The following is a 25,060-nucleotide window of genomic DNA, read 5'->3' as shown; positions in this document are numbered from 1 at the left end:
ACAGGGGAGGCTTCCCCACTCAAACCTGTCCAATTTCCGCATTCTTCTGTGGAGATTGAGCAGTGGCTGTTGAACTTGACAGTCTTTGACCTTCCTCCCGAAATGTGTGATGTTATCTTGGCAGCCAGGCGTTCCTCCACCAAGACGGTATACACCTGCCGTTTGTCGGTTGGTGTTCCAATAGAAATGTTGATAGCCTTTCTCAGGTTCTTCTATTCAATCTATCTCTTGCCCAGCAGGGCTCTGCTCTGGGCACTCTTAAGGGTTATCTTTCTGCTATCACTGCATTCCTCATATTACCTGATCAGCCCTCTCTTTTCAAATCTCCTATTGTACACAAATTCTCGAAAGATTTAGTTAATCTTTTCCCATTCTCCATTTGTCATTCCTCAGTGGGACTTTAATCTAGTGCTTGCATTCTCAATGTGCACTCCCTTTGAGCTGCTTCACAATTGTCCCCTGCGATTGCGCACCATCAAAACAGCTTTTCTCATGGCTATAACATCTGCCCGACAAATTAGTGATCTACAGGCCTTACCATCTAAGCTGCCCTATTTATCCATCCATCCTGACAAAGTGGTGCTTCACACACGGGCCTCCTTTCTTCCACAGGTGGTCATGCCCTCTTATGTAGGTCAGTCCATCCCCTTGCCTACTTTCTACGCTTACCTATGCCCTTCCAAGGATGAAGAGTGTCTCCACTTTTTGGACCCCAAATGAGCGTTGTCTTTCTAGCTTGACCATACACAGGAATTCTGGGTGGACGATCAACTCTTTGTGCGGTATGTCTGAACTAGAAAGGGGTGTGCTGTGCACAAAAGCAGCATTTCCAGATGGGTTGTGCTGTACATTAAAATCTGCTATGCATTCGCCAAGAAGCAACCTCCTGAGGGCTTGCACTCTCATTCCTCCAGAGCCAAAGCTGCGGCCACTGCTTTTCCATGCTGAGTTCCAGTCCTGGATATCTGCCAGGTAGATCCATGCGCACGTTTACCAAACACTACTGCCTAGATAATCAGATCTGTTGTGATGGACATTTTGCCAGTTTGGTCCTATAGGACATCCTTGTCTGAAATTGGTGTGCAGACCCACCTGTGGGGTAGTATTGCTTGGGTATCTGTTCTAAGGTAAGGAATCTGCTGCTAGAAGTCTGTATTAGATGAACAAGTTACTTTCCCTTGGTAATGCCTTATCTGGTAGAGACTCTTTCCAGCTGCAGATTCCTTACTGACCCATCTAGGGACGGGGCTGCATCCCTTTTAGGGCCCTAGTTACCCATATCAGTGGTCAGTGTTTTTCATGGCTCCGCACTTCTGGCGTGGAATGTCATGAAAAGAAATTGACGTCAGCGTGCCTGGGTGGACATCACATTGGGCTCAGACGACGCATGTGGAGTCCAACGACACCACCCACCGGCGTGCAGGGGTGCTGCTCACGAAAAATCTTCCATATCCAGGGCCTGATTTAGATCTTGAAGGTCGCACTGCCAAGCCGCGTCCGCAGCTGACCCGAGAAAGACTGTCAAGTCGACTGTCTTCCCCCGCCCCACCGCATTTAGATGTTACAGCTCTGCAAGCGGTGGACTGGTGGCGGTTCGCTGTGGAATAGATATGAGTGACACACACTGTACCTTAGCCATATGTGTCCCCCTGTAGTAAACACGACAGCACACCAAATACAAACAGTTATCCCTTGCCATTCCACCACAACACACATGCCAAAAACAAACATTGTCGGATATCTATGACAGAACATACATTCACCATTGACGGTGCACCCACACACGACACAACCACAACAACAAACATAATTACACACTCATCTGCATGAACACACTCACAAGCACAACTACACACATCATGAAAACAGCCACACACACCACTCACCTGAATGTTGCATGCAGCACCACAACACACAGCACAACATACACAGCAACATCATAGCCATATGCAGGTGACACACATACTAACACAACCACAGCACCTACTCAGGCTCTCTCCACCCGACCCAGCCAATTATATTGCATACATACAAGTAGTGACTCGCACACACAACTCATAGCACAACATGAGAGGTACCGGTCCCCTGGCAATGTATACACATGGACACAGTTGATAAGTGAATGTACTGTCATTGTGGTGCCAACATTCATTTGCCAGTGAATACTGGCATCATAATGACAGTTGTGCATTTGTGTGATATATGTTGTGTACCATTGTGCCCCTCATCTGTGTTTGACCCACTCGTGTCCCCAACATATGCATGTCACAGTAACTTAAAAAAATTACTGTGACATGTTTATGTCTGCAGTGGTCCCAATGTACGGTGCAGTGCCCACCCAACAAACCTTGGCAATGCGGCGTCCCTACCTCTGGGGGAGGGGAGGACCATGTTGTCCCTGTGAGTAGGTGGCAGCAGTGACAGCAGGTTTTGTCCAGTCGAAGACAGACTCATTCTGGACCTCCTTCACCGAGAATACATCCCCCCAACACCTGAGGACCCTCCACTGGCTGCCGGTCGAGAAGCGAATCACCTTCAAGCTTCTCACCCACAAGTACAAGGCCATACACAACGCAGGACCTCCCTTCCTGAACCACAGCGTCTCCTTCCACACCCCCGCCAGATCCCTCCGCTCCGCCCAGAAGGCCCTGACCACCGTCTCTCGCATCCACAAAATCACCACCGGAGGACGATCTTTCACCTAGACTGCAGCAAAAAGCCGGAACAACTTCCCCCTGCACCTCAGACAAAGCCGTGGCTCTTCCAATAAGGCGCCCCCCCCCTCTCCCTCCAGCGCCTTGAGACCGTCACAGATGAGTAGCCGAATCTACACGGCAGGAAGAGTGTCTGGTGTCCCACCTGCATTCCCTTTTCCTTCTCCCACCATAGACGCGGGCAGTATTTCTTGGCGGAGAAGCGATTCGAATGCAAGCTGTCGGCTATGGGATGAGCAAATCTAAATACGGTCGGTGGACCGTCATGGCGGCAGACGGGTTTCCAGTCAAAGGCGACGGCAGGACTGTTACTGCAAAGATCTAAATCAGCCCCCCACTGTGACACCGGGGATAATTCTAAGATAAGTAATCTGCAGCTAGAAATAGTCTATATTAAATAAAGCATTACCAAAGGTAAGTATATTGTTCTTCAATGACTGGTAAACATTCCTATGGGTCTTTCCGGGCCACTAGTCTCTCTTTGTTTTTCGATTTTTCTGCAGTCCAGTTTTAGAGTAGAGAGGGTTCCATTTTTAGGTCAAGCGATAGCCTTCGGCCTGCTGTATACTAAAGTATATAGTAGAGTGAGTTCCAGCATTTTGATTTGTTAGTTGCAGTATCCTTAAAAAATCCTTGCTTGCTAGTGGTCAGTTCTGCCTCTTTGTCCTGCCTTTTTTCACTTTGGGAGCAACACAAAGTACTGTGTAATTGCGCTATGTCCTGTTTATCTCTTCTGTAAGGGACTTTTTTGGGGCATTTGTCTGTTTCACCTTAACAGTGTGGGTGCTTGTTCAGTCCCTCTTCCCCACCAGCTCCCTCTGTAAACATAAACCAACAGCAGAGGGGGGCTTTCCCAGAGCCAGCTCGCCCTCGCTCTCTTCATTTTCAGTCTGTGTGGCAAGAAAAACCGACTCAGTAATTTACAACGCTAGGAGCTCTAACTCGAGCAAACACGAGAGCATCGCATTCCAAATGCTTTTATTTATTGTTTCCTGCTCATTCAGTGCCCGTCGCTGATCTCAGCCACACAAATGAAAAAAAAAATGCAGCCTGATCGCGCTACATAAACCCCAGCGCAATCGCACTGCTGATTTTTTTCTTTTTATTAGTGTGGCAAGAAAAGTCCAGTTAGGAGTTTACAACGGTAAGAGCTCTAACTCGAGCAAATGCGCGACCCGTTGCATTGAAAATGCTCGTTCGTTTTGATGCGACTTAGACCCCTGCTGCGCCCTCCTCCCCTGCGTTCAAGCAGAGGTACTTAATCTCCTCGTGCCAATCCCCTGCTTACCGTGTCAACCCCCTCCTTCCCCAAACCCTGTTTTTCCTATTTTCCTAATAAACGCTTGCGTTTGCCTGTGCCTTTAAATTGAAGATAAGCTGGTCGGGGATGATTCTTCAGTGAGTGCCAGAGTGTTTGTTGTGCCCTCCTCCCCAGTGTGCCTGCAGGAGTCCTTAATATCCCCGTGACGATCCCCAAGGGCATGGGCAACAGTTGGCCACCGTCCCAGCTGGTAGGGGTTTACTTGTGTTGTGTTCATTCTAAATGTGCATAGCTGACGGCATTTTAATTTTCTCCTCACACATGGTATTAACATTTTTGCGTTGCGTTTGGCATGTCTCGGTGTAGGAGCTCAGCTGATGGTATATTTTCCGCCCCACCACGGTATTTACATTTTTGCGATCGGTTCTGTCACCCACCCATCCCTCAGGCCCTTTCCCGTTTTCAACAGATATGATCCGTGCTGCACAGCTGGCAGTTTAACATTAAAGTAAGACCTTCAGCCTTTTCAGAATTATTTCAACATATTTTTAATCATATTTCTTGCGGAATTTTCTTATTCTGTATATTTAATCATAAAGAGTTAAAGGCTTCTTAAAGCTATGCTGCTCCAAAAAGAGTAAAATCCAAGCGACTTTTGACTCTGTTTTGCTCAAACCGATATTTCTGCAGCGTTGTGGTTGATCTCTCCTGACATAACGTTTGGCTTTCTAGGATGTAATTTACCGAAGTTTCTAGGAGGTACAGTTTTGGTGAATATTTACATTAACATGTTTATTTTTGGGGCTGCTTACCAAGCTCCATTGTGGTCTACAGCTGCACAGGGTTCTCGTTACTGGCATACTCAGAATGTTGTCTCAATTAAGTAAATTAGTCCTTAACAACTTTATAAGATAATGAATGACTAAAATGTGTTTTTACACATTTAAAACCAATATATTGTGCCGTTTTCTAATCATCCCACTAAGAATTTTCACAAATTACACAATGATTCTGCGCACGCGAGTTGTTGCATGACGATCTGTAGCCAAAGCCTTTTCCTATAAATTCATTCTAATTTGGAACTGTTGTCCTTAGTTTATGTCTACATACAGGCACTTTCCAAGCACTCACACGAGTGGACCGGGTGAATGGGTTCGGCTGACTTTAAACAGGGCTTTCAGTCTTCCGCAAGAGGCGGTGTTTGGCTCTTGTGGTGGAGTGATTTCGTTCCACAGGGAGAGAGGATTCACAACCCTATTCTCTGCTGTTCGTCAGTTGTTACTTACTGTCCGTCTGTATCTCCTCTGCATCACGTCTCCCACCATCTATGGGGTGCATCACAGCGATGGCTGACCTGATAATGCCCGCAACTGCTTCATTCTTTGGTCAAACGTGTGCATGTGTGAATTAACTTGGTTGTGCATTTCTCTCAATCACACACTGCCCCTACCCGCAACACGTGGTCCGCAGCTGCTATTTACAATTACTTTTCCTTATTTTCTAGTGTAGCACTCCATAAGAGTGCATAGTTTTACGGACTGTTTCCTTCCCAGTGCTTTAAATGGGCCGGTACTGAGTACCGGCACTTTTTTATTTTGAGAGGGAGAGTACCGGCACATCTCAAGAAAAACGTAATACTTTTAATTGGAGAGTACCAGCACTTCTGGGAAACAAGCAGGTACTCTGGCACAGAGTACCTGCACTTTAATTTTTCCATTTCAAGCACTGCTACTATCGCATCTCACTAAGCTCGAAATTTTCTTAATATAGCTGTGCAAAATTATCCAAAGGGCATTGTAGCACTTTACATGAGTACCGAACTGCGTTACACCAGGTCAGTTTCATTTATTTATAAATTTAAAAATACTGCTTTGTTCTAACTCAGCTGAACTGTAACAGACACAACTAATTATTGCAGTCACCCTACTGTAATGTTTCTCTAGTTTCATTTGCCAACCCCTTCTTTCCTGTAAGTCATCGGCCCAACTCACTCCTCCTTCATCCCCTTCACCCTGTTCACAATTTTTTATATGGTGCAAAGTCAGCTCCATGGCATTGGAGCAATTTGCATAAGCACAGGATTACATTACACTAGGACACTTTCATATAGACTCTGAGGTGAAATTTAATAAAGGGATGTAATCTTTTCAAGATATCCATGGTTGTATTCATTTGATTGGACCTGTTTTGTTTATGGGAGGTGCCTAGTGAGAAAAGGCAATAGTTCTAACTCTCGCAAATGCGAGACCTATTGCATTGCAAATGCTTGTTTTTTTCCCGAAGTTATGCTGCAGAGCGAAGGTATTTTGTTCTTAAAAAATATATATATACACATATATCCGTTTGTAAGCAGTTCATTTCTTCCATAGTGACTTACTCCAGTATGGCACTGCTGCGTACTCCAAAGGGTTTTTGGAGCAGTTGATTCATGACATTGGGGTTTTACAAACGAGGTGCAACATAGGCTTTTCCTTACATTTTACAAGCGAGACGACTTCAAACAGCAGCATATGCATGCTTCTCACCAAATAAGTTTCTTCTCTACCTGTAATGTTCTGATAATGTTGTAAACTGGTGAACCAAGCAATCAAGTCTAAATGTTATTTCTGTATTTTGTATTTCTTAGGTTCCAGTCTGAAAGAGAAAGCGGAGATCGCAATTTTGCAATTGGATACTACTTAAAAGAAAAAAAGGTTTTCATTATCTACGTTTATAATTGATTGGCAATCTTAAATGTAGTCTTTTTATGAACTTTCTGCTGATCAGAAATAAGCCTGGGTGAAATTTTTATTTTGCTGGTAAACTTTGTAAAATGTCTTGAAATTTCAAATTATGTGATTTTATGGTCCTTTTTACCTTAAGCGTACACCTCGCCCAAAACGTCTTGCAAGATACCACTAGGAGACTGGTTCACACAGAAAACAACTGACCAAGAGACATTTTCTGCTCAAACCAGTCTCTTCTTGGTATATCATAACACTTTTTTCACATTAGGTGATTTTTATGGTACTTTTTTTATCCAAGCGTATGTGCACCTTGAATATTGTCTTACAAGATATTAGCGGGATTCTGGTCTGCACAAAAAACATCTTGCTGAGAGACATTTTCTAGGTGAGCCAGTCTTTTGCCAGTATCGCACAAGACTGTTTATGCAAGGGGCACAGTAAGGGGCATAGTAAAATAATTAATAGAGGTACCAGCAAACCACATTTCACTATAAAAGTGCAATTTTTAAAAAATTTCATAGAATTTCATGAAATTCCACTAGAAACAAATTTCACAATTTCAAACACACCATAGTTTCTCCATCAAGATAGTGATTACGAAAAGTGTTCACAATTTACCAACATTAATTTTGTGAAACTAGTATCTAATTTTGTGAATCTACCTATACTGATAGATTGGTTCGCAAAGTTCCATGCAGTGTTCATTTTTAAAACTTTTCAGTGAAAGTTGGCAGTGGTCCTCTGAACCACTGTCTGCTACCTGAAACGTGCACTCCAATTCACAAAGGGGAAATATCCAAACATGACCTTTTACAAATACTCACTTTAGGGGCGCTAACTTTTCAAAGTTTTGCAACCAAAATACCATCTGGTACTGAATCACAATTTGGAAGGGGTACCAACAACTTGTATTTAGTATACTACCTTATGTGATGACCAGAAAATATTTTTCAAGAAAAGTACTAAGAGACTGGCTTAGGCCCAGGCCACATGTGGATTGTCATCTGTACAACCTCTCTACAAGCTTTTGTTAAGGCATAACGGCTGTGTTTCCACTGAAAGGCTGCTTGTTCGGTAGAGCTCAGGCTTAATACAATTGGCCTTCGTTGGTTGTTGTGGCAAGCCAACATTGATCTGGTCGAGTCACTGGAAAAAGTAATGCCAGGTGTCATAGGTCTGATCTATTTATTGTGTAAAGTTAAGTCAAAGGCAGTAGGCCTGACTTATGTGTTGTGAAAAGCTTACTTTAGAGTCTTTAGGCCTTTAAAGATGATTATTATTACACTATATTAAAGTGTATATAAAGGAAATTCTGCTATATATAATGTCACAGATTAACATAGTGAACAAGGAATATGGTAATGTTTACCTTCTAAGAGAGGTACTGTGAGAAACCTTGTTAATCACTTTTTTAGGATGTTTTGTATATTGTTTGCCAGCTTCAATTGTGTACATAATAGTAATTTTATGACTGTGTGCCCGAAAGTTGATTGTGGCAAAGCTTATGCATATTAAAGTAGGCCTTCTTTAGTTATGGTGACAAGTCAATGATAAAGTCAGTGATAAAGGCTATAACTGTGATTAGTTCAGTGGGACAGATTTTATCAGATGCTATAGGGCTCATCTACTTATTCTGAAAAATTACAACAAAGTCAGCAGGCCTGGCTTATTTATTATATAAAGCAGTGGTTCTTAACCTATGGTCCAGGGACATCTGGTTTGATGCCTATTCAGGATGGCCATCATTGTTTTATAGAATTGAATAATATTAAAATTATTAAATTAAAATTAAAACAAATGCACAAATAGACACACAAAATAGAAAATGTGAACGTTTCCCTTATTTGATTATTAATTAAAAAAATGTTTTAATATTTGTTTGGTGTATGTTCGTTTTTCTATTTGTGTGTATTGCTTTGAGGGTCACATTATAGAAAATGGTTAAGCCTGGGATCCTTTATCTCTAATAATGACTCAGTGCGGGTCCTGGATTCTAGTGATGATACATTTGGGGTCCACAGAAGCCAAAAGGTTGAGAACCTCTGACGTAAAACATACAATCAAGTCAATAGACTTTTAAGCAGGTTTTGTCATTACAGGGTTTTGAATCCTGTAAAGAGGTATTTCATTATATGGGAACTCAAATATTATAATGTTAGACAAGTCTTTTGGTGCTAGTTAGGTGCTAGTTACCCCCTCTGATAAACCATGGTTGAAAAGGATTGTGCATGGGGCCGTGGCTCACCCCACCTAAGTCACCCTGTGTTACCCTTTCATTTCGCTGGATCATATGCACAGCAACCTGAAAATAAGTGTGCTTCAGTGCCGGGGCTGGTAGGCCAGTCCTCAATGTACTTTTTCCTTTTTATGTCTTTTCATAGTCCTTTTTTCAAAAATTATTTTTAAGAGCACCCAGCAGCTCCCTATTACTGCATGGTTGCCACACATTCCATCTGCAGTATGCCATATGCCACGTGGCCTATGCTTCTAAGGTGCCTGGCCATGCTGGAATGATATTGCCAGTATTGTATTATAGTTTAACTGTCCCAAAATGGATGCCATATTTAGAAACATGTTGCCCTTCTTTGAACAGTACACAAATGATACAATGTGCACAGTACAATTCCAAGATGGCAGCCCGTTGTGATATTTACTACATTCCTTGTTTTGATGTTTACTGAGCAACCATCTTGGAATGGTATTGTGTGTAGTGTATCACTTATTTGCAATTCACAGATGGCTGACACATTTTACCTAAATGTGGTGGCTGTCGGAACCTAAATTCAATTATCTTGTGCACATTGCAATTCCAAGATGGCTGGCCGCTGCTGTGTTTAATTATTTACTTATTGTTTGGTGGAAGGATATGCCCGCCACATTTAGACAGCAGTATATTTCCTTTCGTTCTACTTTTTATTTTTTATGTTACATGTACTGGTAAATGTATTTGTCGTTATTATTGTGGATGAGTAAGTGCATGAATGCAAGACACGTGTCATGAGAGGATGAACAGATGCTTGTGTGCATATAGGGTTGACAGAATGCATGTATGAGGAGTTAACTGTTGTCTTAATTCACCAGTGACTGGAGAGGCAATTTCAGTTATGAGCCAGACCTATTTACATTGAACATTGATTGTTGATTCTTCATTGTACGTTTGTGAAGTTCACTGCAACCACAGGAAATGGTTAAAGGTGGAAATTGTAATGCCTTGTCTTTGGATGGGAATGTTCCCTGCATACTATACAAGCATGTTCCCCTACTCTGAGTGCCCAACTGCACGTGTATTTGGTATCCATACTTTTTATTGGGCTTAATGTCATGCTGATCTAAGTGTGTGCACAGAGGCCTTTCCTGTCTCCAATCTTGTGAGGTTCCGGACCTGTCCTGTGACCTGAGTGTGGTGGTGGGTGCACCAAGCTCCTCCTATTATGAGCGGAGTACCACTATCCATGTCCTTGGTACAGTGTGTAGAGCAGTGTAACCAGACATTTTTATCTGTGTCACTGGGATTGAGTCTTACAGTTCTTACTTATTTAAAGGTCTGCTACTATGTGAGCCCAGACCCTTATTTTGGCATCCTGGGTGTATGTCAAATGCATACACGCGTAGTACTTGCAACACATGCTGTAATAGACCATCTGTGTGAGTGAGCCTCGGTAATGGGCCAGTGGGACCTATTTTGAATGCCCTTGGCATGGCATAGCACATGATGGACAGTGAGGACTGTTAAGTCAGAGAGTGCAAGTGTATTGAGTGCATTCCTTGGTTGGAGGGAGAAGTGATGAGCATGGAGACAGAGATACCGTAAACATTTTGTTGAGGCTGTTTGTTGACAGGGAGCTGCTGATTAATCATTCTGAACACTGCCATTGATGGTAGGTTTTGAGAGGTGGGGCAGCAGTCCATTGTGCGAATGAGAAAGTTTCTAGGTCAGGCTGTCCTTTTGTCTGACCCGAATTACTCCTTTAGTTGGGTTGATGGCAGCCAAGTGCATAAACCTTAACCTCATTGTGCCCGTGTTGCAAGTACTGTAAGTTGGAGACTGCTCTATTGGTACCTGCTGTGAGTACAATCATTTTCGCAAAGTCTGTCTCTGGGGAGAAGTCTAAGGAGTACACTTGAAAGAAGAACAATCCCAAACTATTTCTATAATTTGAGATGGGGATCTCCAGCCCGTGTTTAGAAGATATATATAAAACTGGAACCCAAACTACCCAACTTTTTTCAGTTTCAGGTCCTTCCTTTATGATTTTGGAGGGGAGTGCTCCACATCCAAGACTGGTGTCTCCCTGACAACCAATCTCCCAGAGGTAAGGGGACATTACCTGAAGTTTACCCTTTCTGCATGAGGTGCTGAGGAGCTGCGTGAAACACCCAGATGCATGATGGCCTGCTGAGAAAGAGAAGGAGGCTGCCTTGTTCCCACCTGTGCCACCTGAGCTGTGGCATCATAGGACTGAGTTGGGTGGGCATACCCAGCAGCTGGCAAATCCTTGCCTTCTTTGGCCTCAGCATCACACATGCATAGTGGCTTGCCTCTTCAGCTCAAGAGAAATTTGAAACAGACCATTACCTATCCAATTCATTACAGGGTGTAAGACTCAAAAATGATCTTGAACTTAGCATGCATTTGACTGTGGGAAACATAAAGACTAAACCTGAGCTAGATTCATTCTTTACCTGATTTTCAATGAAGAGACCAACCTGACAAGGGACATCCCCTAGGGACTAGTGAAAAAAAATCTGGTGTAGTATCACAAAGGAGGATCGCACCCAGGGACACTATCTTGTATAAGCAATCGGATTGTGTAGTATTTAGTATTGCTGTGTGATTAAAAGAACTTTATTTTCTTAAAATACTAATACTGGGCTAGATGCTGAAGTTATTGTGTCTTTTTGAGTAATTGTTGTATGCTGGGCTTGGACACCTTATATCACCGCTACCCTGTGAGTCAGGTGCAGGGAGGGTTGTAATTGGCCAAGTTTGCAGAAGCACTGTAGGGCGGTCCCTGGGACATGAGTGCCGAACAACATCAACCATTGTGGTTGAGATCCAGTAACCCTTAAAGCTCCCATCTCCCCCAAATGGGGACTGGCAATTTCATTACTGTAATTTTCCTAACTACATGTCAACTCACCTTGATCATTGCATTAGGTGACTCAGAGATCAGTCATCTGTTTGATGAATCAGTCCATCTTGTACCTCTAGGAATCAGATTTTCCATCCTGCTAGTTGATCTGAACTTCCAACGTGTCAGTGAATGAACATTAGTGAGATAGTGCTCTCCAGCTTTAGTGACCTTTTTCCCTAATGAGAATGATTCAATCCCTTCGTTTCCCTACACTAGACAGTGGAGAAGGTGGTATGTTTGCTCCATCAGGTAGGCATCTTCTGGAATTTTTGCAGTATGCTCTTTCTGGTTCCCTCATATTACCCCTTTTTTGTGAACGAACACCATAAAAGCAGGTGTCATGCATCAATCATTGTTTATTAAACAGATAAATTTTTAACTCCTTTCTGAAGCTAGAGAAATTAGATTCAAATCGAAGAGAGATGGACATGCCATTCCACACCCTATCTGTCAAAACAAGCGTCAATCAACCCCTTATCTAGTTTTTTTGTGTTTCGCTGTTTTGATTAGATTTTAACCGTAGAGAACATGAAAGAGAGTAACAGGAGAACATACAGGGAGTGCAGAATTATTAGGCAAGTTGTATTTTTGAGGATTAATTTTATTATTGAACAACAACCATGTTCTCAATGAACCCAAAAAACTCATTAATATCAAAGCTGAATATTTTTGGAAGTAGTTTTTAGTTTGTTTTTAGTTTTAGCTATGTTAGGGGGATATCTGTGTGTGCAGGTGACTATTACTATGCATAATTATTAGGCAACTTAACAAAAAAAAAATATATACCCATTTCAATTATTTATTATTACCAGTGAAACCAATATAACATCTCAACATTCACAAATATACATTTCTGACATTCAAAAACAAAAACAAATCAGTGACCAATATAGCCACCTTTCTTTGCAAGGACACTCAAAAGCCTGCCATCCATGGATTCTGTCAGTGTTTTGATCTGTTCACCATCAACATTGCGTGCAGCAGCAACCACAGCCTCCCAGACACTGTTCAGAGAGGTGTACTGTTTTCCCTCCTTGTAAATCTCACATTTGATGATGGACCACAGGTTCTCAATGGGGTTCAGATCAGGTGAACAAGGAGGCCATGTCATTAGATTTCCTTCTTTTATACCCTTTCTTGCCAGCCACGCTGTGGAGTACTTGGACGCGTGTGATGGAGCATTGTCCTGCATGAAAATCATGTTTTTCTTGAAGGATGCAGACTTCTTCCTGTACCACTGCTTGAAGAAGGTGTCTTCCAGGAACTGGCAGTAGGACTGGGAGTTGAGCTTGACTCCATCCTCAACCCGAAAAGGCCCCACAAGCTCATCTTTGATGATACCAGCCCAAACCAGTACTCCACCTCCACCTTGCTGGCGTCTGAGTCGGACTGGAGCTCTCTGCCCTTTACCAATCCAGCCACGGGCCCATCCATCTGGCCCATCAAGACTCACTCTCATTTCATCAGTCCATAAAACCTTAGAAAAATCAGTCTTGAGATATTTCTTGGCCCAGTCTTGACGTTTCAGCTTGTGTGTCTTGTTCAGTGGTGGTCGTCTTTCAGCCTTTCTTACCTTGGCCATGTCTCTGAGTATTGCACACCTTGTGCTTTTGGGCACTCCAGTGATGTTGCAGCTCTGAAATATGGCCAAACTGGTGGCAAGTGGCATCGTGGCAGCTGCACGCTTGACTTTTCTCAGTTCATGGGCAGTTATTTTGCGCCTTGGTTTTTCCACACGCTTCTTGCGACCCTGTTGACTATTTTGAATGAAATGCTTGATTGTTCGATGATCACGCTTCAGAAGCTTTGCAATTTTAAGAGTGCTGCATCCCTCTGCAAGATATCTCACTATTTTTGACTTTTCTGAGCCTGTCAAGTCCTTCTTTTGACCCATTTTGCCAAAGGAAAGGAAGTTGCCTAATAATTATGCACACCTGACATAGGGTGTTGATGTCATTAGACCACACCCCTTCTCATTACAGAGATGCACATCACCTAATATGCTTAATTGGTAGTAGGCTTTCGAGCCTATACAGCTTGGAGTAAGACAACATGCATAAAGAGGATGATGTGGTCAAAATACTCATTTGCCTAATAATTCTGCACTCCCTGTATATGTCATGTAGAAGCTTGATGTTGTGTCATGCGTTGTTTTGTAACAGAGGCAGAGAGGTCTGAAGAGACTTCTCTAGGCGATGGTTAACCAGTATAATTGTCTCAGATGGTTAGAGATTGTGCACTCCTTCTTAATCCTAGATGTGCTTCAGGATTTTGTACCAACTACAGTTTATGCACGAGGTAGGAAGGTAGGTTCACCAGAAATGTGTTGCATCAGTCCAGCCGTGATGTTGTGAGGGCTTGGACCAGCATTTTTCTTGATAAGGAATTTTCCTGATGATTGCTAGGAGATGAAAGCAAGAGGTGGTAAGGGATTGAACATTTTTTTTTCAAAGCTCAGACTTGAATCAAATTTGATTCCTAGGTTTCTGCATGTTCAACAGAAGAGAGTAAGGGACCTAAGAAGGCGAGCCACAATTCAGTTTTCCATAAGGACTTCAGTTTTAATGCTGTTAAGTACCAGAGTTATTTCTCACCCAGTCAGCGACTTCCTAAAGGCAGGATGAGAATTGAAGGGATGTGATTTCAGAGTTTCCATTCAGCCTTAAGATCAGTGTCATCTGCATGCACATAAAAGTTGAAGCCAGACGAACCAATAAGACTAATGAGGATGTTGTACACATATTGTTAGGCTGGGAGCCGAGTCTTGGGGATTACTATTCCTGATCAGCTTGCTATGAGAAAAGAAAATGCTAATATGCCGGTTTGTGGCTGGTCTGTTACAAATAAGGTGAACCAGGGGTCCACTTTCGAATTCTCTACAGCTGCAGTAAGATCTCTTAGGCTTTTCGTGGGATTTGTGAATCCTGATGTAAGTTTTTATATCGATCTCTTGGCTTGCAGCTTGAATTTTAAACCCCCATTTAGGTTCTGTTGGTCAATCAGTGGTTTCAGTGGTTTTCTCAGTTGCTTTTCTCTGTCTGAATGATTAGTTTCCCTCCTTCAAATGGTGCTAACTCAGCTGCCAGAAAGTATTCACAGCACAGGGCTTTCACAGAGATGCCGGCTGTATGGTCTTCTTTATTCAGCAAGTTTAAGTAATAGCCCTCTGGATGTACTTGGCACAGCATTATAACCATAAAACACACTGCAGGTATTGTCTTGTTTCTAATTGCCCATGATTACTCAAGCCTTTCGATCGTAATCAAAGTAATTCAGTTTCATTGTCTTTATCTGAATGTGGAAATTATGCCAGCCTCCTTTGCAGTAAGGGTGGGATACCAGCTCTTGAACACTATTAGTTTAACATTTTGGTCCCGGGAGGAAAAAGTTGCATACTACAATCTTGGATTACAAAGATGCAATCCTAGTACTTGAGAGTTATCATCTTCACTGACAACGCAGTTATGGCTATTCTGTCTGACAATTGAGACATGGCTCTAAGACCAATGTATGATTGTGGCTGTCACATATATGGCAAAATGTGAGAAGAGCACCAAGGCAGACAGACTGAAAAAGCATGCTTTCCTTTCAGTGGGCTTCAAATGCGAGAGTAGTAAAATAGTAAGACGGTCCTCAGTGGGCATCTGTGGAGTGAATATTGAGAGTTGTTCTTGCAAGACACTTTTTTCTTTTTTTTTTTGATTAAAGATAACGATTGCTGAATGCTCCACGATCCCTGTAGCCCTGTTTTATCTAGGAGTGTCAGAAGTGCTACCCATAAATGGTCCTCCTGATTGATCCCCATTGTCAGAATAGGTTTTGGTTCTCTGCTCTCAAATGTCAGGAATTGGAAGACCAATTATAGATTCCCTTTTGATAGTACCTTCAATCTCAATGGAAGGACAGTAGATTGTCACCCTCGCCTTCTTTTAGTGTGCCGGCTGTTTGCTTTCTCAGACTTGACCTGCAGGAATTTGGAGCTGTTACCTTGAAAAACAGGCAACGAGTGAGCTTTCCAGGAGCAGCGAACGTAGAAGCAAGCCGTTTTGTGCTTTGTCCTAGTTAAGAACTTCAACCTAATTCTTTCTTCATGGACAAGGTTTTGTCGTTCGACTTGTTACTTCGAAGATTGAATCTTTAGTAACTGTTGTATCTTTTACCAGCTGAGCCATTTGCATGTGTTATCTGCTAAAGAACCTTAACTGCTGTACAATGAACACAAACTTTCATTTAAACTCACCTTCATATTCCTCCCGAAGTTGTGTGTTTCACTTTCAAATTAACGAAGACATTTTCCTTCTGATATTGTATGCGATTTTTTTTTTTTTTTTGCTTGACTTGGAAAAAAACATCTCTAGTGGATATCACATCCCCGTTTTTGTTACTAAAGCTAAGGTAAGATGTAGTTCTCTTGAATCTTAAGTGAAAATTGGTGCTTTTCAGTAACGCACAATGCCTTTGAAACAGAAAGATATTCAGTTTTTTTTTTTTAAGTTAAAAGGCAAGACAGGCTAAAGATTAGTATTTTCCTTTGAAGGCATTCTTCGCATCTTCTTGAGATGCCAATACTTTACTGTGCCTTAGATCATCAGGCTTTTTGGTATGCACTTCATTATCGCTTGCGGAGGTAACATCATGTGACTTTTTATATTTGTTTGGTACTTTAGGATCTGTTAAGTTTAGAGCTTTTGGGGGGCTTTGTAAAACATTGGAGCTATTTTTGCAACTAGATAGAGTATTGCATGATTCTGGGGCATCACTGAGATGTAAGAGTCTTGTCTGAAAACAATAATTTGAAGTCAAATGTTCGCCCACTCTCTTTCTCATACCTTATTTCTGATGGACACAGCCCCTGCGGATTTCTCACCTCTTACATCTCCTCCAGGAGCCAGGCTGGATCCAGAATGTTGAAGCAGCTCTCCTGTGCTGATAAGGAGTAATTCTCCTCCAATTCAGCTGTGCCATCCATTCTCAAAATGATATCACAGATCCGTATTCGCAGGCATGCTTACCTCATTTCCTTATTTTCTGCACCATTCGACACATATTAGGATTTGTTCCCTTTGAAACACTACCCTACACATTTTTTTAAAGTGTTTTAACAGTATGCTTCCCCTGACAGTCACAGGGTTTAATCCATATTACTCCTGTGACAAACAGGTGTTGCTCTCAGACCCTCACAACGTCCGTTTCTGGGGCCTGGGATTCAAACATTACTTCCAAGTTGTGTGAGAAGTAGGCCCCATGTAGACCAAGGCCATTAAGAAATGGAAGATGAAACTCTTCAGCTGAGGATTTGAGTTGAAGACCAGGCCCATTATTTATCCATATCCACTCCCACGTCAGGTACCTCTTCAGCTTACCTTTGACTGGCAAATCTTTTAACTGTTCTCTTCCAAAGACTAGTAGGCCAGGAAGAAGCACAAAAAAACACAGAGGGAATTTTCAGCTTCTTGATGTCACTGTTACTAAAGGAGTAGGTCTTCAAACTGGTTCTTTCACTGACTCTGGCCTTGATGTTGTTTTCAGAGCCTGTTTTGGTGGATACTTAACCTGTGCCAGGTTCGGTGCCATCTGCGGGCCAGCAGCCACCTGAATCATTTCTGGAGATTCCAGCCCCTGGTGCAGTCCCTGCACAGATTGTGACTGTCACCCAGATTATTCTGGCCCTTTTCTACTAAATTATAGCCCCTCAGTTTGCTTGTGGGCCTTCAATGCCTTCAACCTCGGCTTTTACCTATGGCTCCACCCCCAATGCAGGTTGACCACATTCAGCATCCTACTGACACTTTTCATCACCAGCAAAATCATTCTCCACTGAAGGTCTTGTCTTCTGTGTCGGTGCCAGCATTTCTTTTTATTAGAAAAAAATTGTAAATTTCCCTAAGATAAAAGCCGTTTTGGTCAGATCCTAATTCAAAGCACAGAGTTTTTGCAGTGTGAAATTTGATGGAGTAAGAGTCTTCTTATAGACCCTTGCCTCATGATCAGAATTTTATGAGGCTTATGTGGATTTTCGATAAAGATTGAGACCAAATTCAGGGCCCAATATCATTTAGCTTGCCGTATACAACACCAGCTAGGCAGGCACTCTTCACCCTCCTACTGGCATAGATAGTAGTGACTATGTAAGCCTGCAGAAGGCCAGTGGCTTGGATAGTTCCCCAGAGGTGATATGGAGCATTGTTATAGGCCTCTCACTGAAAGTTACCTCATTCATTGCTGTTCATCACAAAGGTGCAGAGGTCCTTGAGTTGCCATTGCAAGTGGGGAACAACAAGGCTATTCTCACGAACATTCTGAAGCTTGTACTCCCTGAGGTTGATCCACTACTCCCCTTCACTGAGGCATTGATGGATCCCATCTTGGTGGCATGAAGAAACCACATTTGCTTCTGTGGGGAGCCGCTGTGTCACCCTCCACCATTGATTTGGTGCCGTGGACAGAAATTGTTGAGTGCTCACTCCTTCCTGGAGTGTATTGTTGTTCTGATGGATACTTCTAACTGCAGACTCCTTACCTTGAAAATAACCCTATGTAAATGGAGATTTTTCTCAGCATTGCACTTGTTAACAGGTGGGGTTGTGTGGCTCCACATTGACCTCATCCCTCACCTGAAGTGACGCTGGAGCCAAAAATATGAGCCATTCCTGCACACTGTCTTCAGTTACTTTCTTTCCATGCCTTTGGATGGAAATGGAGACCTTGCTCCCTAAACTTTCTCTCATCCTTTTGACAAGTTCTTGTCAAATATTTTCTCTCGGTGTGCAAGGGGTTATACCCTCTGAAATCTACAAGGTTTAAACCTCCTAGGATCTGTCTCACCAGGTATGTTTCTGGTGCCTGGGTTCTTTGCACGACTCCCCATCTTGCAAGGACTGTGGCCAGATGAATCCCAAGACAATCCAGTACCGCAAAGGCAAGATCTACATTGCAGAGCACCATCAGAAGGCACTTAAAGGCCAGTCCCGGTTAATGTCAAGAAAGCAGACCCATTCACGTTTCTGTTCTCAAGGCTGTTCCGAAAAAAAAATCCTCTTCACATTTCAGTCCAAGTCATCAGGCAAGTCTAAATCCAAAGAGAAACGCAAGAAGTCAAAATTGCGTCTTCTTCATCCCGCTGCTCATCAGGAGAAGCTGCAAGAACCTTAAGGTGTCTTCTGGTCTCCGTTTCGGTTCCAGTCTCCTATTGAGGAACTAAATCCACAGCTTATTCTGATACAGCCCAAATTCCCCAGTCCATTGGTGATGCTGCAACAAGTAGAGGCTTTTAAACAAACCAGGCTGTTCATCTTTAGCACCCTTCCAGCTCCCTTAGACGCACCTTCTGGCCCCAAGGATCTAAGGAGGCATTCAGGTGGACTACTGTCAGTGGATCCGTCCTTGACTGCTTCCTCACATTTTGACTCTGCTCTTTGGTCCCACTCAATTCCATAGTCGATGCCCAACTTGACTTTGAATATTGCACCACGATACTTGCCGGTCTCTGGCACTTCAACAGTGCACCAACGTCCGAGGAAGAGCCCATTGTCTTAGCAGACTTGGAAGCAAACCCGGAACGACAGTGACTGAAGCCATGCCCGCCACATCCTTTAGCACAGCCAGACTTTCTCATTCTGATTTGGTAGAACTCTGCCTTTCTTAGGGAGCGTCACATTCCTTTTGCTTCAGACTCAGAACACAGTCAACATGGTGATGAAAATGACTTGGATGATGCTTCCCGACATTATAAAGACAGTCTTTTCATGGACTTTTAGGATACCATTGGGCTAGCTAGCACTTTCCTGGATAGTGGGTTAATTTCTACCTCTGGTCCCTTACAGGGGATTCAGCTGATTTTGCTTGGTGATCATATGGGCTGTTGAAGGTCTAGACATGCAGCTGCCGTTTGTTGTAGTAAAGACTAATGTCCTGATGGAAATTCTGCAACCTGGGCAGACGTCCACGGAACCACTTCTCCTTTTTTATAAAGCCCTGATAGAAATACTCCTGGGCACTTGAAGTAAAACTTGTTCTTGCCCACCAGTCAACAGACAGGTTGCCAGAAGAGGCAGACATGCCCTTAATGATCCTCCTTTCTTCATGCAACATCCTACAATTAAAAGCTTGTTGGTCCAAGCGTCCACCAGTAGGTTCATCCCTAACTCATTTCTTGATATGCTTTCTGATAGGGAATCAACACTTATAGAGGCGTTCGGGAAGAGGGTGTTCTCTTCAGCTAGCCTCTCCGCTCAGTAAATACTACCTGCCTCCTGAGGCATACTGGAAAGTGCATAGACATGGTGCATTTGGAACAGGCAAGCTTCAGACACCTTCTGAGTAACCCATGAAACACGAGTTACATCGAAATAGCATCCCCAGGGAACACCTAAGATATATAGTGCATTAGTTTTCGAACCTGGTGCTGTCTCTCCACGTCACAAGTTCATTGGTTCCTTGTTATGCACGTTTAAGAAAGTTCTGTTATGAACTATGCAATTATTTCCCTAAATAAATAATAAGGTTACAGTTAACCAAGAAGCCTAGGGATTCAAAATAAATAGCCATAAAATAGGTATGAAACTTATCAGAACTACACTTGGAGAGAGCTGTGTGACGCCATCACACCCATGTATGATGTGGACAAGGTATTTTCTGTACGGTGGGACATAATGAAAATCTGAAGAACACTTTAGTTGCTACATTCTTTTTGTTGGCACAGACAGAGTAGCTAGGATGCTCCGTTCAAACCTCTATATGGATAATCCCGGTTACTTAAGTATATCGCATAAATTAATATACCCCCGGGTGATGATTCAGAATGCAAAAACCGAATTGGGAAGTTGTGATAATATCAACAAATTACATGCAGCATTGCTTAGCCTTTATCATAAGATCCCAAACATTGTTACTTTTCGAACTGTTACAAAGTATTTTGATCTGATGGTATTTTGTTATTTATTTCTAACCATTCTTGCAAATCTTCTGACTAGTTATTCTGAAGAAGTTCTGGCATAACCATCAGCACATAAAATAACGATTGCACTCGCACGATATTAACTGTACACCATAAACACGCACTTTTATTCTGTGTATGAAATTTATGGGCTAACAGTCTTTGTGTTTTTTTCTCAGTGTTTTCCGGAGAATGCCGATATGGTTGCAACGTTAGACTTCTACTTCCAGGTGACCACAAAAACTGTACCTTGTTTATGGAGTGTATTTCACAATCGCATGCAAAGTGTGGCGACTATATATGTTTAGTGGATAAAACAGGCTATTTCTTAAAAGTTTTGATACATCATTCGCCATTGTCTGATGAAAATATCATATTGTTTAGGATTGCACATACAGTTCTCTGATATTTACTACTCGTGTGTTTTAAAACAATGAATCCTAGATATTTGAACTACTTTTCCTCTGCGAGTTTGTTCTTTTCATTGAAGTCCGCTTCCCCGCCTCCCGTTGTTTATTACGTTTTAGTGAATATTTCTGTTTTGTAAAGTATTTCCCAAAGTCAATACATCTGTCCATGTCTTCTTTCTGTTTGGCTAGTGCATGTGGCGATATGTAAAGCTCTTCTTTGCCAAAGCCAATCACAAAAAATATGTACGTTATTTACTTTTGTTTCTGCCCAAATCCACATAAGTATAAACTCAAGCTCCACCCCTCTGGATCAGTATCAAAATATGTGATGGAAAATGTCACCATGGACCCTCAAATATAGAGCATTTGAGTAATATTCTTGTAGCTATTTGAGCTGCTTCAAATGATTTGCCCCAACGTAGTTTTTACACGTACCTCTCTCTCAACTTATTTACTGAATTCATCCGCATCACATATCAGACAGAATAGCTTATCAGGTTGAAAACTAAAAGACTGTGCCGTCCAGTGTTCTCACACTTAAACCCCATACCACATTTCCCACCATGGAAACATCACTTTTGTCCCATACACCATAATCCTCTCTACTTCTCGGAAGCATGGGCCAACAATACGTTCTTAGATCTTTTTCTTTTAGGTGATCTCGCTGTGAATGCACACAGCAACATTTTAGTGGTTTACCTCCAATCTGCCTGCCGTAGGAAAACAGAACAAGCATTTACAATGCATCGGGTCTCGCGTTTGCTCATGTTAGAGCTGATCACGTTGTAAACTCCTAACCCGACTTTTCACCTATCGGGCAAAAGTGCATTTATGTACATAATCCGAAAAAGTTAAATCAAGTACGTAAAGCGCTCGACTTCTGCCAAGCGAGATCGGGCTCGTAAATTAGAGGAAAAAAAAGTCCACGAGCCCGATGGAAAACAGAGAGCCTCGCATGTTTTCTGTACTTGGTCGCTGCGCTGGAGGAGGGCTAGCCACTGGAAAAGGCATGCCGTATGCGTGTCTTCGACTAATGAAAGCAAGTAGATTTTATTAGGGAAGCCCACCAACCAATAAAAAACACTGATGTGAAGTTGACAGGGCTCCGAGCCCTTTTATAAATACAAAAGAGTCTCCCTGCGAAACGCATGCGCGAGCGCATGCAACGCAGGCCCGACCCTAAAAACTGCCTGGGGCACAGGCAATCGGGGTATTGTCATGCGATATCCGGACTAACCCATTCCTGGTTTCGTAACTGCCTCACTAATGGCCTACAGAGCTTTCAGCAGCCCACACACCTCGTCCCAACCTCTATGGCATAGGTCTTCAAACTGGGGGGCGGGCCCCCGTAGGGGGGCCGCAAATGATCCCAGGGGGGCGCCAGACTCTGGTCAAAAGAAACATTAAACAGATAACAGGCCTTTATTTTAAGCAGAAGCATGTTACTGCATTTTAAAAAAAAAGATAACTGTACTTAACTGCAATGTTTAAATAGGTCTAGACATATTTAAACAATGCCACCTTTATAGAATAATTGTGAAAAAGTCTGAGGGGGGGGCCCAATGATTTCTATTTTTCAACTGGGGGGGGCGGGGGTGCGGCATTAAAAAGTTTGGAGTCCTCTGCTCTACGGTGAGGTAAATTGGAAGTAAAGCCGCCAGTCTGCCTTCTATAGGCATAAAGAGTTTCTGGGCTTCAGGATGGGCAGCCCCCACCCCATTCCTATTTTGTAATTATCTATTTCGTTTCTAGTGAGCTTTCTGACCATCGCCTCTACCCGGTAATGGTAACATTTAAAGTAAGCCTCCAATTTTCCTCCCAAAGGCTGGGGCCCAGTGCCAGGAAGAACTGACCTCACCCCTTTAATAAAAGATCCCTTGTGTCCCAACGAGCTTTCTGCTCTTCTCCCCTCGGGGGGAAAATTGGGGTTAAACACCTAATCTGTCACCCTAGGGGCACAGAAAAGACAATGAGCTCCAATGGGGACAGGGTGTGGCCCGATGTCATGACAGACTGTCCCCTGTCCCATGATTAATAAAAAATAAAAAAAAATAAAAAATGCCTTCTTAACCTCCTGGAACAAAGGTTTTCACAGCAAGTTATCCTCTTGGTCTAACATTGCTCCATGCCTTGCCTAATGGTACTTTTTAGCCTTGCTAGTTGGCCCATAGAATTAGATTGTGTCTCTCCTAGGGGTCACCCAGTGCATGGCAACTGCACTTTATAATTTAACTCAATAGTCACTCCTGAGGTTAGGTAAGGTCCTGTTATTCTGTCTTTTCCCACCCTGTGCACATTACAAGTACTGGATGGTGATGATGAAGCATAGGGATGTGTCCAAAGAGGGTCATACATAATAACTACGCATAGCAAATGTTACCATGCCATTTTTTAGCTATTTTATTCCAAGTGATATCGGTGTTCAGCATTTCTTTGACTTAAACAAGTAAAACGTCTAATCACTTTCGTTTTAATATATAAATAATACTCCTGCTTATATATTACTCTTGTTAATGTCGGTTCTGTTTCTTTCTTTAAGCTGTGCTCAATTGAAGTGACTTGTGAGTCAGCCAGTGTGATGGCAGCCACGCTAGCCAACGGGGGATTTTGCCCAATCACAGGAGAAAGAGTATTAAGCCCCGAAGCTGTGAGAAACACATTGAGCTTGATGCATTCCTGTGGCATGTATGACTTTTCTGGACAGTTTGCATTTCATGTAAGTAATATCTCCATTTTAAAGGGACTGCACAGAGCACTAACCCCTCAGCACCAAATCCATGTTTATTCAGAATTTCTATTGTTAGATTTTATAATGCTGTGATTGATAAATGTGCACACAGCAGAAAACAGTTCAAATTGTAGCATATTTCTGTGTTTTGACAATTCTTTATTTATAGTCAAATAGCAGTAGTAGTTGCCTACTTGCATAATTTGCACTAAATGTTGTGTCTTCTCTAGCGCGAACTTCAGTGATAATCATAACCTAGATGTTCCGCTCCTGTGTGGAACTCCAAAGGTAACTTTTAAAATAATAAATATATTTTTGTGGTATGTGGCTGAGGGACCCATTATAGTAGCTCATAAGTGGGCATTTGAAGTTACCGCACCATCAGGTACTATAAAAGTCTTAGACAGATTTAAGTTTGAGAAGTGTAGAATACGAGGCGAGGATGTGGTAGAAGATAGGCCCTGGTTAAGTTGTGCAAAGCTGCACATATAAATGTTTAATAATAGAGTCACAGAGTATGAAGCTCTTAGAGATACCACAGAGGAGGGCTATGGACGTTACTTATATGATGGAAGAACTAGGACTTGGTACTGGTCCGTTAAATAGGAACCAGGAATGCCAATAGTCTAAAAGTTTGGATGGAGTGATCAGTGGTGTTAAATCAGCCAAAGGTCCAAAAGTACCAAGGCCACAACCTCTACTCTGACCACTAGTCTTTGCAGACCAACAGCCACAAAAAAAAACTCCCAATTTGGTGCTTCTGCCAGCTTAAAAACCTTCTCGAAAAGATTCCAAGAGGCCATGTGGCACAGACTACACTACAAATCTGAGTGAAATCCACCTCCATTTCCAAGTTCCCAACGATCTTCCCAATAATAATGGTTGACCGACCACCCGGTGTCAATCTGAAATGTTCATCATGGGGGAGTGCTGTCTCCGAGCCTCTAGTTCCCTCCTTCCTAGCCCCACTCTCCCGCACCTTCCTCAAAACCTCTTGTATCAGAATATCCAGTGTATCTCACATTTATCTCATTTTTCCCTTCTTCTACACAGGCACCACTTCTAGCAACCTCTGCTTCATCATAAGCTTCGACAAGCCACCTGTTAACAGAGATAATGTAGCTTTCAATTCTCCCCAATACTTGCCTATT

The 25,060-nt window shown here is 42.6% G+C and overlaps 1 protein-coding gene across 3 annotated transcripts in view; it reads left to right on the top strand.

Moving 5' to 3' along the window:
• The window catches only part of GLS (glutaminase), a 607,111-nt gene that overhangs the window by 277,445 nt on the left and 304,606 nt on the right, over positions 1-25,060 (top strand). For all 3 annotated transcript variants that reach the window (XM_069225886.1, XM_069225887.1, XM_069225888.1), the window contains exons 10-12: positions 6,602-6,668; positions 20,951-21,001; positions 23,721-23,897. In XM_069225886.1, coding sequence (XP_069081987.1) covers positions 6,602-6,668; positions 20,951-21,001; positions 23,721-23,897 — 295 coding nt within the window. The remainder of the gene's footprint in view (positions 1-6,601; positions 6,669-20,950; positions 21,002-23,720; positions 23,898-25,060) is intronic.

The sequence above is a fragment of the Pleurodeles waltl genome, chromosome 3_1, assembly GCF_031143425.1.
Source record: "Pleurodeles waltl isolate 20211129_DDA chromosome 3_1, aPleWal1.hap1.20221129, whole genome shotgun sequence".
Classification (NCBI taxonomy): Eukaryota; Metazoa; Chordata; class Amphibia; order Caudata; family Salamandridae; genus Pleurodeles; species Pleurodeles waltl.
This window is presented reverse-complemented; position numbering and strand designations above follow the sequence as displayed.